At 30.4% G+C, this 14907-nt stretch overlaps 3 protein-coding genes across 9 annotated transcripts; 1 reads left to right on the top strand and 2 right to left on the bottom strand.

The window, feature by feature from the left end:
* The first annotated feature begins 2 nt into the window (after positions 1 to 2).
* LOC117605824 (UPF0047 protein YjbQ) lies at positions 3 to 9430 on the top strand. 6 transcript variants are annotated; one of them, XM_034327565.2, is made up of 5 exons: positions 19 to 294; positions 380 to 508; positions 579 to 749; positions 1340 to 1476; positions 1794 to 2090. In XM_034327565.2, the coding sequence occupies exons 3-5, from the start codon at positions 590 to 592 to the stop codon at positions 2007 to 2009; spliced, it is 513 nt and encodes a 170-aa protein (XP_034183456.1). In that variant the 5' UTR covers positions 19 to 294; positions 380 to 508; positions 579 to 589; the 3' UTR covers positions 2010 to 2090. The 6 variants fall into 6 exon arrangements, with proteins under 6 accessions (XP_034183459.1, XP_034183453.1, XP_034183456.1 ...); XM_034327567.2 differs by having other exon boundaries at positions 433 to 508; XM_034327568.2 differs by lacking the exons at positions 380 to 508; positions 1794 to 2090 and adding an exon at positions 9261 to 9430 and having other exon boundaries at positions 3 to 294.
* Positions 5693 to 10361, bottom strand: LOC117605823 (uncharacterized). Of its 2 annotated transcripts, XM_034327560.2 has the most exons (10): positions 10307 to 10357; positions 8539 to 8639; positions 8188 to 8407; positions 7787 to 8086; positions 7536 to 7732; positions 7269 to 7424; positions 6867 to 7155; positions 6666 to 6794; positions 6350 to 6590; positions 5693 to 6046 (listed from the first exon to the last, which is right to left on the bottom strand). In XM_034327560.2, the coding sequence occupies exons 2-10, from the start codon at positions 8604 to 8606 to the stop codon at positions 6030 to 6032; spliced, it is 1617 nt and encodes a 538-aa protein (XP_034183451.1). In that variant the 5' UTR covers positions 8607 to 8639; positions 10307 to 10357; the 3' UTR covers positions 5693 to 6029. The 2 variants fall into 2 exon arrangements, with proteins under 2 accessions (XP_034183451.1, XP_076544964.1); XM_076688849.1 differs by lacking the exon at positions 5693 to 6046 and having other exon boundaries at positions 6238 to 6590; positions 10307 to 10361.
* A 1240-nt stretch (positions 10362 to 11601) lies between these two features.
* LOC117605809 (uncharacterized) lies at positions 11602 to 13449 on the bottom strand. The gene has a single exon (XM_034327535.2). It carries the CDS (start codon positions 13447 to 13449, stop codon positions 11602 to 11604), a length of 1848 nt encoding a protein of 615 aa, XP_034183426.2.
* Positions 13450 to 14907: the final 1458 nt, after the last annotated feature.

Below are 14907 nucleotides of genomic sequence, written 5' to 3' on the forward strand. Positions count from 1 at the left end.
GCTTATAAGAAAGTCAATCAATAGGGAATAAAATAGTTCCAACAGAAAACGTGCCATTACCGAACGCAACTTTCATTATTGTTTGGATTACCATTCGATTTATTTATTCTCTGGAATTTGATATGGCGAGCAATATGGCACGGCATTATTAAAAATTTTGTCACATAAATCGTCTATCCAAAGATTGATAATTGTTTAAGTGATACGATGATTTATTTTCAAATAATTTTATCATCTTGTTCTTTCACCTTTAGTAGGCGTACTTGATACTAATGATATCCCGTTTAGGTGAAGGTGAGCGTATATGTATGTAAACGTGATACGTATGTGCACGTTGAATCATTATTTCTCATAACCTTTTGATGAATACGAAATATAGCAGATGCAATTTGACAATCTTAAAAGATGTGGTTAAATCCATACGTCTTATAGCCGGCAAGCAGCGGAGATAGTAGACGCATACTATATCCAATGGAGTGGACCGTGTTCTCGTGATTTTTCGCTTGAAGTAGATTTTATCGTATCTCAGCATTGTGCAAAAATTTTATTCAGTCTAGTTAAGTGTGTAATCTCTACAGCGTATCATATCATGGCCTCGTCAAATAGAAGGATTCAAACTGGTTCTGCTTGGTTTCAAACAAAAATTAACCTAAGACCACAGCGTCGAGGTATCCATCATGTTACCGAAGAAATCTTAAGAAGACTTCCCGAACTTTGTGAATTTTCTGTCGGACTTTGTCATATACAAAGTAAGTAAACTTCTACCATTAAGATATGGCTCCGTTATATTACAGTATTTTGAAACAATAGCATTTTAAACAAGAAAACTAAGATGCGGAAAATATGCTATTTTCATTTTAATATAATTGTGTACGATATTAGATGTAGTATTTGAATGAAAAAGTATGTTTTAACATGTATAACCTATATGAAAAATAATACACATGTGCACCTGTGCATGCACGCGTGTACGCTTACACGCATAAAGAAAATAATACGCAAGATAAAAATAAAATAACTTATATTATTCTATTGCTATATTTCCAAAAATTGTGTTTAATAAATATTGAACATTTCTTAGCCATTTATGTAATAAAAAAGTAATGACATGTGGGAATTAGTAACATTGTACTTTGTACGTACAATAGATGACCTTTAATGATAAGTGTATATATATACATATAAAAACAGTAATATTGAAATAATAGATGATAAAACACGGATTTTCTTGTACAGTTGACAAAAAAATTAAACTGGTAAAATCCATCTAAAATAATTCAATAATTGTTAAGATACTTATATAACATAAAAAACTGTTTTCTATTTAAAATCATTTCAGTTCTTCATACTTCAGCAAGTTTAGCATTAAATGAAAATTGGGATCCAGATGTTAGAGACGATGTAGAAATGATGCTTAATAAAATAGTTCCTGAAGGGTTGGCCTATAGACACAGTTGTGAAGGACCAGATGATATGGTAAGTTAATCAAATATTTATACATTTCTTTTTCTTGAAACACAAGTTAACTTATATGTTAATATATAAGTATTTATGATTTTTTTTTAAATAAGATGTATTCATTTATTAATTGTCTATATATTTATGAAGGTTGTTTTCAAAAATTAATATTTCACATTAATATTATATTAATAAAAGTAGTAAAGAATTAAAGACAATATTGCATGTAGTTTCATATGTTAAATAATAAATTTTGATTTCTTTAGCTTATAAGAACAGGTAACAGTTTTCAAAAATACAAATATAGTTTATTTTTATAATTGCATTATTTATAGCCAGCACATGTAAAGGCATGTTTTCTGGGCTCTTCATTGAGTATTCCAATTACTGATGGCAAATTGACTTTGGGTACGTGGCAAGGAATTTGGTTGTGTGAACACCGTAATGAGGCTGGAAGTCGTAAAGTAGCTATAACATTAACTGGTTGTCTCAGGGATCCTGCACGTAGCCCTTTGAGTCCTGTTAGTCCTATCGCTTCTACTAGTAGCTAGGACCACTCACACCCCCAAAGGCGTAGCAAACGTCAGCTGCGCATATCTACATCCAGTGATTCAAGCTAGCAGCTGCTTAAATTTAGTCAAATTCTAAGGGTATAATTCAAAAGAGTGTATGGATACTTAAAAAAAATATACATAAGTAGTGTATTTCTTTGTAACAAGTAATAACTATTATTGAAGAAATCTTAAGAAAAAATATTAATATATTTGTATATTTCATCTGTTAATAATATTTACCATCAAATTTTTCATGTTTCTTTTCTAAGGTATACCAGTCTACTTATATCGACAGCATTTCTTTATCATTCCTGTTTAAATTAACATACCAACATATTTATGGTTTTTTTTTATTATAAAAAGACATATGCTTAAGTTAAAATAACAATTGAAGTAATAGTCAGAAGATGTGGTTCATTAGATATAATGTTGTTCCATACTTATAAACTGCCAAGGCAAATGTACATTGTACTTAGAAACACATAAGTAAATTAATAGAAGTATCCGACACTCTTCTTCATTGCCCTTAGATAAAAATTAATATAATGCGTTCCGATATAATGCGTCCAATACTTCGAATTTAATTACATAGCTTTATTTAAGTAATCCTTTTGTAAAAAAAAAAACAAAAAAAAACTGGTTGATAAGAAAACTGGCATTAACAATTACTCACTGAGAACTTGCATCATTTTTTTATAATGTGTAAGAGAATCTCAGCTTGAGTATGTGCAATACATTATAACTTTCTAACTCACTGCTTATCATAGGGTAGGCATTTCTAATGACGTTTCCAATGCATTTGGGGGTGTATATAGATAACAATCAATACTTCTTTGCTGTGCTAATATATTTCTGCTAGAAATATCTGTGTAAGTTATAATAATGATAGTGTTAACACGTGGGCAAATCAGTATGAAAGTAGAACAGTTAAGAAAATTATCAAATTATGCAAATAATGATTTAAACTTACTTATATTGTTAGGAAACTTACCAATAAAAAGAGTATTATAGAAATTAATCTACATTAAAACATGTGAAATGTCATCTAGGGAGCTAGCACTGCAAAGAGTTGTAATAAAAATTACTTACAATGTTACTAAATTAATTAAAGCTTATCAAGGGAGCTTGTTGACGTATCTAATATACTGTTAAGCAAGCAGTCGATGTTAGTTGTTAATCTTTCTTATATATAGCATAAATGGTCGTCCATTATGATTAATGGTTATGCTTTAATATGAAATATCCAGTGCAACTCATATAGCTTAATTATTAACAGCTCAAAAAATATAAGAATATTCAAAATCATAATAAATTTGTAACAAATTATAAATTTCTTTTCTTCATAATAAAAAGCGGATCAGATTGGTATGTTTTCTATATAATGTTTAAAGTTCGAAACTCACGTGTAAATTCCATTTAGATTTTTTTAATATGCTCAATAAAACAAGTTTTTAAATATATAAAAAATTAGAAACATAATGAAAATGAAAAATTATGATATTGAAGTTTACAAAAAATTAATACTTCTGTAATTGATATAAGTAATAGCCTTTTTCTGGTAATCAATTTACATAACAAATTATGTGCATAATTTGCAAGGTAATTATTATCAACTATAATACATATAATATATTTTACAATTTACTACTACATAAACATAATTAATCTTATTATAATATTTATAGATTAATTAGATATTATATTTCATTTTATAGTAGAGTTCTAATTTCTTCGGTAAAATAATTAGTTTTCGTAATTAAATATCACAACTTCATAAAATTTACGTTTTATTAACATTAATGATTTATAAAATACATTTTTGTTGATTTGGTATTAAAATTCATTGCGTTATATAAAATATGTCTGTATCAATCATTTCATAATTATTAGATAACAGATTTAAAAAACTTGACAAATTTATTGATACATAAAATAGAAATTGTAAATCTTATATTTATTATGTGTTTGGTAAAAGATCAATTAATAGCTTATATAATTAACTGAAATTAAGCTTTAATGAAAAAGAATACTACATAAATTATAAGCAACATATGTAACATTGTGTTTCATTACATATATATGTAATTTATTGATTTTGTATGGTTTTTCGCATCTTAAGGAAAAATTGTCTTATATTATTTCAAAAAGTAATGTTAAAAATATTGATGTAATATAATTAATTGTGTGTACAATTTTCAAAGTTGTTCTGATATTCTTCAAAATTTTCCTATCTGTATAAAAATCAAATGCTAAATTTCTTAATCAACTGTCTTTTCGAAAGCATCTATGCATTTTGTTGCGTATATTGTGTGAAACGAAATAGCAAATTAAACCATACCTGCTGTGCATGATTTTTTAATGAAAACAGTAACATAGAATGATAAAATATAATTTTATGCAAATATTTTCGACTAACGCTTCATATTTTATTTTGAAACAAAATTTGTAGTTTTTATAAGGATTAACCAGAAATATTATTTCATAAGTTTTTTATCTTGTATTATAACATAGCCGTGCCAGAATTTTAACTAAATAATATTTGGAAAAAAGCTAAACAGCTCTATCTAAATATTCAGCTATGTGTTTCTGTCTGAATTATACAATAACATTTATTGTAATCACATTTTTATATTTAATTATTTAGATTATTATTCAATATTTATAAAACTTTCCGAATGCATATAAAATATTAGTTTTCATTTAGCTGGATATAGTGGACCTATCATCATAAATTAATTTAAAAAATGATATATTAGAATCATGCAGGTACATATTGAGTATGATTATATAATACATGTAATGTTATTAAATGTACATATTAAATTATACATAAATGAGAAAATAGAGTGAGAATATCATATGTATGAGTGAGTGTATCAAAGTTTAAATGCAAATATAATATAATTGTATATTATCCCTAAAATGTAGAAATATCATTATTTATATAAAATAAAACCAATAATACTTAATCATGCGTTTTAAAAAATATAAGATACTGTGTTAAAAATTCTCTAAATTTAATTTGTTGAATCTGTTTATATATTTTAAAAATATGAAGAAATCAATTAAATGAAATATAAGCAGATTTTAATATGTACTTTATAACCGTTTTTATATTTTCTTTTTATTAATATAGCCTTCTGTACATATGGCTACGATTATACTTACATATAGTTTAATACATATTACACTTGGGTATTCTAAGTAAATTACATGGGATGGTATTTGTTTTAAAATACAATTTATTTTTGTATTGTGTCACATAATGTTTGATCAATATATAATTTGGTAAAAACGCTATATAGATTTCTGAAATTTAGTAAGAATTGTAATAAAATATAGTTTTATAAAGTATTTTTAATATACATTAATGTACATTATAATCACTACTTAATAATACATATAAAAATGTATATTAACATTACTTTCAAAATAGTTGTACATTTGTAGTGTAATATTTGACGTACTTTCATATTTTTACCTTTAATTGCACAATTTGATAATTAATTCATAAATATGACAGTATATAAAAATATATTGATCCAAGTTTTTTACACTTGAAAACGTTTCGAATACCATAAAACCTTTTAATTATAATTTTCTTACATTAATGAAGTTGATTTAAAAATGAAGTACTAAATACATATTTCATCAGCACAAAAAGAAAGCAATTCTGGACCAATATATTCAACATAGTATAAGTACATGTATTGAAGTTAAGATTACAATATTGTGTGTGTAAATGAGATTCTTTAAGTTTTATATAATTATCGGTGAACACCTAGGAATTAAAAGAAAAATGTGTTGAGTTTATATTATGTACTTGTTACTTGATAATAACGAAACATATGTATGTATGTAATATATACATATGTTTAACATATACGCGCGCGCGCGCACTCTTTCTCTTTCACGTCTTGAATGTATTGTACTAATAATATAGCACATGTAAGTTTGAACACGATTCGATATGTGCCTTTAACGATAAAACATCCTCAATATGAGATTCATATTGTTCTATTTTATTTTCATAACTAAAACAAATTTTCTTTAATAAGCACTATTGTACATATTAGGTAAAATATTTTGCCGAGTTAATCATTACGTATTAGAAGAAAAGTTAAAAATATTAAAAAGTTCTTGGATTAGAAAAAACTGAAAAATTGATTATATTTACAAAGCATTAAAATATGAATGACGTTAATATATTAAATTTTCATAAATTTAATAAAAAAGATGATCTATGGCAGTTTAATTTAGAATGAGATACATCTAGTTCAAATGTTAATTAATTTCAGGACTAAAAATATGTTTGACAATATCTGGTAGAGGCTTACCATCAGGTTTATTATTAGATTCATTAGGTTCTTGATAATTATCAGGTATTCTATGTGGACCTGGATGTCTTAAATTATTCGTTTTGTCTTGAACTTCTTTAAATGATGCTTTAATGTTATCTAACGCATTACCTAATCCTGTTTTGATTTGATTGAATTCTTGTGTAACTAGCGAAAGTCGACCCAACAAATAATTTAGGTTTTCATCAACTTCTCTCATGCGTTTTGTTATTTCACCCACCTACATACACATATATAAGTAGTTAATGTAACAGATTAAATTTACTTTTTTGTCTTATTCAAATTCTATCATTACCTTAGTTTCCATCCCACCCATAGTAGAAGTTGTACCATTAACATATTCTTCGTTTTGTTTATGCAATTTATCCAACGCTTTTGCACTTTCTGTCATTTGTTGATACATAACATTTATTTGCCTCCACACCTTTCATAGAAAAATTTAACTCACGTTTAAACTCATGTTGTGTTTATAATAAAAATTAGATTTGATTATTACCTGATTCATTTCTTGTTCCATTTTAGTAGTTAAATTCGCTAATGCTCCATTTTGATTGTCCATAATATCATTTGATATACCATCAAATCTTTCATTCAGAGTATTATTAATATTTATACCTTGTGCTTTCACCAAATCGCCTATTTCTAAAAGAATTTGATGTACTCCATATTCAACTCTTTTCTTAGTATCCAATACATGATCAGCCATTGAGATCATTACAGATTGTCCTTTTTCAAGGTCATTTAATTCTTGATTTACGTATCCAGCATTATTTGCTAAATCCATTCTGGAAACCCAGAAATATTTAATAAAATTACAATAAATCATAAATAGCTAAAGCTATAAGGTAATAATAAATAAATTTGAAATTAATAAGAACGTCTTGTTATGTAATATTACCTAAGAGCACCAATTGTATCTTTAGTTTCATTTTTGGTTTCTGTTAATTTGTTTTCCATAGCAGTAATTCCTTTGGTAACAACATCTTTTAAATCATGTTTAGTTTCTTTTAAGAGCGTTTCAATTTCATTATGTAAAGATTTCATTTCATGAGTCCTAAACAATAATATTTAATATTTAATAATTTTTATCCTCAGACAACTATATTAGTTTGTACTTTATATAATTATTTAAAAATAGGAAGAAGTTACTAAAGTAACATAATACCTTGGTAATTCTTTAATATGCGTAGAAGTATCTTCTAACAGTTTTTGTATAGGAGGTAATGCTTTACAATACTGATCGATATTAGACATCATACTAAATTGAGGTTTTTGTAATTCTGAGTTTATGTTTTGAGATTGTTCTTTCACTTTTTCTAATGAAATTTCAAGATCTTTGATTCTCGAACCAATATCCTGGATCTACAAATTATTCTAATTGAATATATTTTTATTACACTTCAAGTATATCATTACCTCTGTTAATAGCGCTTTTATTGTCCCCGATTGAATATTTGTGACTTCTTTTAGTTTTATTCCTTCTGATTTTAAAAGGGATTCAGTTTTTGACATTTTCTCCATAAGCAATGCTTCTGTATCGTTCAATTTTGAAACAATTTGAGACATATTTTCAGGTGGTAGAAGTACAGTATCTGCAGGAGAATTTGCTCCATTTATTTTATTTTCAATATCTGTAAACCATCCTTCCAAACGGTTTTCTAAATCCTCTAAAGTATCCACAGTTTTCTGCATTTGTATTCTTTCTCGTTCATCTCTCTGAATGAAATAAAATCCAACATTTATATAATTATGATATTGTACATTTGTGACAAGTGAAATTTATTTTACTCATAACAATATGTTATTTAAAACAATACCTGAGAAATTATTTGTTCAATTCCCATCACTTTTTCGTCAAGTTTAGTTAGTTGTAATTTTATGGCATCAACTACCGACATCCGTTTTGTCAGTACTGAAATTGTCTTTTTCAACTGTTCTCCCAATTGACGTTCTCGTGCTTCATGCCTTTCTAATTTTTCAGTATTATCTCTCATCATATGTACTAAACTTAACATTGCATCTTTAATGTCTTCAGGCCTAAAATTAAATTAATTTTATAATAATAATAATAAAAGAGATATAAACAATTGGGTATAAAATATTCCTGATTTTTAATTATTTTTAACAAGAGCATTTTAATTTTAATTTTATGATTAATGAAAGCTTACGTGATTTCTCTGGCATTATGAAGATTAACATAAAGCAGTTGTAAAAACAATATTAATATGTATTTCATTTTTCAATGATATTAATACACAGTATAAAATATCTGAAACAAAAAAGATTTATTTTATTTTACACTATTGTATATCTATCTTTTATTTATACAAAGATATCACCTTACTTTTAAATCAACTTCAACAAAAGTCTGTTATTATTACAACTATGAAACTAGATGCTTTGTATTTAAAATGAGTGGAAAGCTTCCTTCAGTCAATTAATTGAATATACTGTCATTGAGATAAGAAGTTAAAAGGTCATTACTGATGACACTGATGAGTAAGAAACCTATCTTTGTTAATAAATTATAGTAATAATTGAAAATTTTGTATTTATTTTATAACAATATTTTGTTTAAATAACATGCGTTCAAACCAATTATCAGCATAGTAATGTATATACAATATAAAACGTTGAACTAGAAATACTTTGGAATATCGTGTGATATTCGGGCGTGTACACGCGCGCATGTTTTGTTTCTTTGTATACATTAAAAAAAAAAGGGTGGCTCAAAATATACATTTTAGTTCTCTGTGTTTATTTAATTTTTTTGTTATAATATTTTAATTGAATGAGAAGTACAATAATGTTAATAAAATACAAGTAATATCTCTACGGTGTATCTGTGATCCTTTGTTACTGTATGTAACAAAGAAAGTTTAAATTTTAGGTACTATTTATAGATCTACAGATGCACATTAAGTGCCATTTGATGGAGCCATATGGAACATTTGAGAACATCTGTTTTACTTTCTTCCATATATGTATCTTATTTCTATATAAAGAAACTTAAAAATATAATAACAAATAATTTATTATAAAACACATGTTGTTAGATATTTAAATAAACTATAAATTAATTCAATTACTGTTAGTAAAAGTAGACTTTCATCTATTATAATTAAAGTAGTATATGATATCTAAATTCTTCAAAGCTTTTAATTAAAAATTTATGTTGTACATACATATACCACATATGTTTTTAACAATGAGGAACATTTCTATTGATATAATTATATGTTTATATATACAGTGTGTGTATATATATTATTTAAGTATATTAAATAATATTCAGCTAAAGTGATGGACAAGCAATGGTTTATCTATTTATTTTCTTGATAATTTATATACACCCTTTAATGTGATGCCTTTGTTCCCTAACAACGATATAATAAAATATCGGTTGTTTGGCGTACAATAAATGTTAGTTTTATGTTTAACTAAATATTTAATTAATACTAAAAATTTTACGAAGTCGATCTATTTAAAGAATTACAAAGCTATCAGTTCAACTTGTATGTATGTATGTACATACATGTAAATTTACTAAATTACTGACCACCATTTTAAAACAAAGAACAGAACGCAATAATTCAAAATAAGAATAATCAAATGTACTTATACAATTAATTTTTGGATTATTTTTATATGTTCTTATTAATTATATCCTAATTTATCAATTTAGAAGTAAGTCCTATAAATGATTTATTAGTAGCTTTTAATAAATAAATAATAATATTCAAGTTGTTAAGCTAAAGATAATAAAATGTTAAAACATCAATTTATAAGTTTAGAAATTTACAGAAAACAAATTATATTAAATTAAATTAAATTAAATTAAATTAAATTAAATTAATAATAAACTTGATAGAAAAATTTACATTATTCAAAATAATTAGAGAATGTTTAATTTCTTAATGTGTACCGTTTACTTACATATGCAATATTCGTATTCTACAATATTCTTGCGCGTAAAACTTGCAAAGAACACAACGAACCGTTTTCTTATTCGATCTGTGAAGAACTGATTATACATACATATACTTACAGTACATTCACTTAAGTCTGCATTTGGATTTTTAAAAAACGGAGCTCAGTGTATGCCCTAATATGCAGCGACATGTAACGGTCATGTTTGGTACTAAGAGAGATGCTACACTGACTCCAGATACAAAAAGACTGGGCCAAGCCTTTGGTCTTGAAGGGAGGATTATTTTCGGGGTCCCAGACACCCCAGGTCTTGTAGATTGAATGAACCGCCACAAGCTAAGTATTTTTTTGAAATTCGACCCCAGCGCCACCTATGCAAAAATTGTCGAAAGTACTCGATAGCTTACCGACTGATAATACGGGTATCGAGAAATCGGTCGGCAAGTTGTTGAGTAGTTTCTATATATTTGAAATGAAATAATAAAAGTTTACATGCTTTGCAGTTTGAAGATTATTGAAGGAATGGGCTGTACTTCCGAAAACATCTATGCTCCAAATTGGCTGAAATTTTGGAAATAGCAAATATCATAAATCTAATTATTTAATAAAAGCGTTAAAATAATTAACATAATCATCTGATAAAAGCTTTAGAATATTCAATAATTTATTTGAAATTACAAAATACACTATACCAACGGACACTATCACAGCCGACTCTAGTATGTATGTATTTTAGTTTTCTTGGGCTCTGCCCAAGATGGCGCTTCAGGGGGCAAGCGCCCCCTATATTGCCTAGCTACATTAAAGGCGCTAAATATAACTTATGTAACCTATATTACAAATTACAAACTCATTGCATACGCATTTGCATATTCACAGCACATTTCCTCCTCTCATATCTTTGTATAATTACACACACAAACCATGACGTTACTGTCCCTCCTATGCGTTGCTCCACTTTATTTCATATACTTCATTTAAATAGCTTTCCCCATCTTGTCTAGGAACCTGGAGATGCGTTTAAGGACCCCCAAGTCTCCTCCCATTAACATTTTCTGAACATCCGCCCCTTCATTAAAGCCCTTTGCAGTTAGGAACATATTAAGCTCTACTCTACTTTCTAGAAATCTATCACATTCCCACACAACGTGTTCAATGGACTCTAGTTCCGCACCACAAATACAACCTTTCTCTTCTGACAGGTTCTTCCTGAATAGCGATTCCCCCAAATTGAAATGGTTCGCTCTGATTCTGCTCAGTCTCACCAGATCCCCTCTATTCATCCCTTTTATACTATCAAATCATGGTTTTTTTGCCCCAGCATTATTATTCTCCATTGAAAAATATTTTGCCCCTTTCACTTCACCCTTTCTTCTAGCCCTCTCGTGATTTCTAACCCAAGCTCCCTCCATAATATATCCCAACACATCCCTTTCCACTAAACCATATTCGAACACCTCCTCCCCATTTGTCGCCTCCCCCGCTTTCATATCCGCCCTTTCATTACCCTCAATACCCACGTGACTGGGAATCCATGCGAATCCCAGTCTGTTACCTGGGAGTCCAGTCCCGTGACCGACCGCTTCATCCATCTTATATGCTTCTTCCAAAATCATTATTTCTCCTATGATTTCCCGAATCCAAGGATTACCCCCCATCCTTCTAGCAAAACCCTCTAACTTTTTAAGGGCACTCGCCGAATCAGTTAGGATAAGTACTCTTTCCCGCCCCCAATTTGCCCTGGCCTTCTTAACCGCCTGTAAGATCGCAAAAGTCTCCGCCGAGAAAACCGACGTGACTTTGTTTAGGGACCACGATTCCTCAAACCATTCACCCGATACCTCCTTGATCGCCAATCCCGCGCCCACCACCTCTGTCAAACCCCTTTTAGAACCATCTGTGTAAATTTCTACTACCCCCATATTATCAAGATTCGGCCAAATTCTACCTGTGATTTCATTAATCAGACGCTCGTCTGGGAAATCTTCCTCTTTCCTACGCTTGCCCACTTCCCACTCCACTATTATTCCACCCCCCTCTACAAAATCGCGCCTTTTGTTTGAGACTTCCCTTCCCAAGTTATCATTCATAACTCTTTCTGCTACCCCTTCTGCTCTACGCCATGCCCTCACCCACGGATCACAATTCTCCGACAATTCTTCCTCTCTCACCACTAGGGTTCTCATCAACGCCTCATAAACCACCCCCTTACCCTTGATTTTATGTTTCATCACAAACCTTTCTAATAAAGCCTCCGCCCTGGACTCTAGGTCCATTATCCCCGCTTCCGTGTTCATTACGTTTATGGGGGTGGTTATTCTATACCCCATAGCCGTACGAACACCTGCATTATGCAGCCTCATAACTTTGTTCATTGCCCTTTCGTTCTCCCAAAAGAAAAGGAACAGGCCATATTCTATCACTGATCTAATCAGCCCTTTAAAGAAAATCAACATTGTACTCGGCTTGACACCCTTCTTGATATCGGCAATAAACCTCAAAATATCTAGCTTTTTCCTAACTTTATTCGATACCATCTCTATGTGTTTACTGAAACTGAGGGATCTGTCCAGGATTATTCCAAGAAACTGGGCCTGAGCTTCCCCCTCCAATAATTCTCCGCCTATTCTAAATTCACCATATCCCTTATTCCTATCTCTTGCTTTTGAGAAAACAACAACCTTGGATTTACCCTCTGCTAGTCCCAACCCCAGCTCCTTAAGATTTTCTAACAACGCCTGCACCGCACCTTCTAGTTTTACCCTTAGTTCATTTATGTCTTCGCCCGAAACATATATAACAATATCGTCCGCGTAAAGCAGGACCCTCACCCCCCACCGCTCAAGCCCTTTACAAATTCCCGCAGTGTATATGTTGTACAGTAGGGGGTTCAAGACCGAGCCCTGTGGGAGTCCTCTCTTAATTAAACCATTAACCCCTTCTAAGAATTTTCGGACACATGTCGCCGATCTATCCTTCAGCCAGTTTACAATAAAACCCACCACCCTTTCCGGGCAGTTCTTTTCCTTTAAGAGTGTTTTTAATTTGCTATGGTTAACTAGATCATATGCCGATTTTACATCCATAAAAGCTGCCACGATTTCTTTTTTAGCTTTAATGTCCGTGACCAAGGCCACCAGATTATCCATTGTAGATCGCCCCTTCATAAAGCCACTCTGTCGATAATTTACTATCCCCTTATACTACCACATCACTTCTATTTGCCATAGTTGCAACGTTTATATATTGTTTATACATAATTAACACCAAATAGTGTATATTACTACAGCTTTTAATTAAAAAAGACGTTAATTACAATTCCGAGCACAGGACTCTGTTTTTGAAAATAGGACTCCCGATTGTCACGTGAGCGGTGTTGCCACGTTATTCAGCATGGCTAGTACTAGAGTCGGCTGTGCTGTGACACTATGATGCATACAGTACATACCAACCTAAGAGAGTAGGGGTACCAACCTCTCGGCGAACCCATTGTGCAGAGTTGGGAGTGAGAGGTAGAGAGAGGAAGCAAGAGTCTGTTACAGATTCTACAGGGTGTCCAACGACTACATCAACAACCGAAGAGGGATGATTAACAAGGTGATTCTAAACAACTTTTTCCTTTGCCAAAATGTTGGTTAAGGCTTCGTTATCGAGTTATTAACAAAAAACACTGGCCAATCAGAGCGCGCGAACTATGAGTGTTGACTTTGCTCTGTGTTCAAGCCGTGGTCGTACTCTCGTGGTTCGGCCCGCGCTAAAGGCGCGCTCTGATTGGCCAGTGTTTTTTGTTAATAACTCGAAAACGAAGCCTTAATCAACATTTTAGCAAAGGAAAAAATTATTTAGAATCACCTTGTCAATCATCCCTCTTCGGTTGTTGACGTAGTCGTTAGACACCCTGTATGTATAGAATGACTAACACGTGGTGGAATATCGTTTAATGTAATTGTTTCTATGCCTTTATTTGTTGTTGGAAATATATCTTACGTATAATTTATAATAAAAATTAATGTAATAAATCTAGAGGTAATGATTTCTTTCCTTGACATTTTAAGTATGCAGTTTTCTGTAATGAGTAGTTCAAATGACAGCAAATTTATTGTACCTATTAGTAATAATGTCGTGTTCCAGAAAGTCTAATTCAATTTTTTATCAAATTTAGGTGTCTTCAGAATTTTTTAAACGTGACTCGATTCGCTAGAGCTAAAGGATCTAAAGCTTCCAATGAAAGATTACAATGAAATACCTTGAGATCCAATGGAAGACCTTATTGGGAAGGGACCAACAATGTCGAGCACGATTCTCTCAAAAGGTGCTCCTACATTGTAAACTTTCATAAGTCCTCTTCCCTTCCCCATAGGACCTTTCTTCGCCATACATCGATGACACCGACGACACCAATCCTCCACATCTCTACGGTGACTAAGCCAGAAGAATCGCTGACGAACCTTGACCAATGTCTTACGAATTCCGAAATGTCCTCCAGACGACGCATCGTGACACTCCTGGAGAACCTCCTCGACTTTACTCCTTGGTACAATTAATAATCTGGCAACTTCTTTTTCGTCAACGGACTTCCATTTTCGAAACAATAAGCCTTGATGAAT

Source organism: Osmia lignaria, chromosome 2 (assembly GCF_051020975.1).
Source record: "Osmia lignaria lignaria isolate PbOS001 chromosome 2, iyOsmLign1, whole genome shotgun sequence".
Classification (NCBI taxonomy): Eukaryota; Metazoa; Arthropoda; class Insecta; order Hymenoptera; family Megachilidae; genus Osmia; species Osmia lignaria.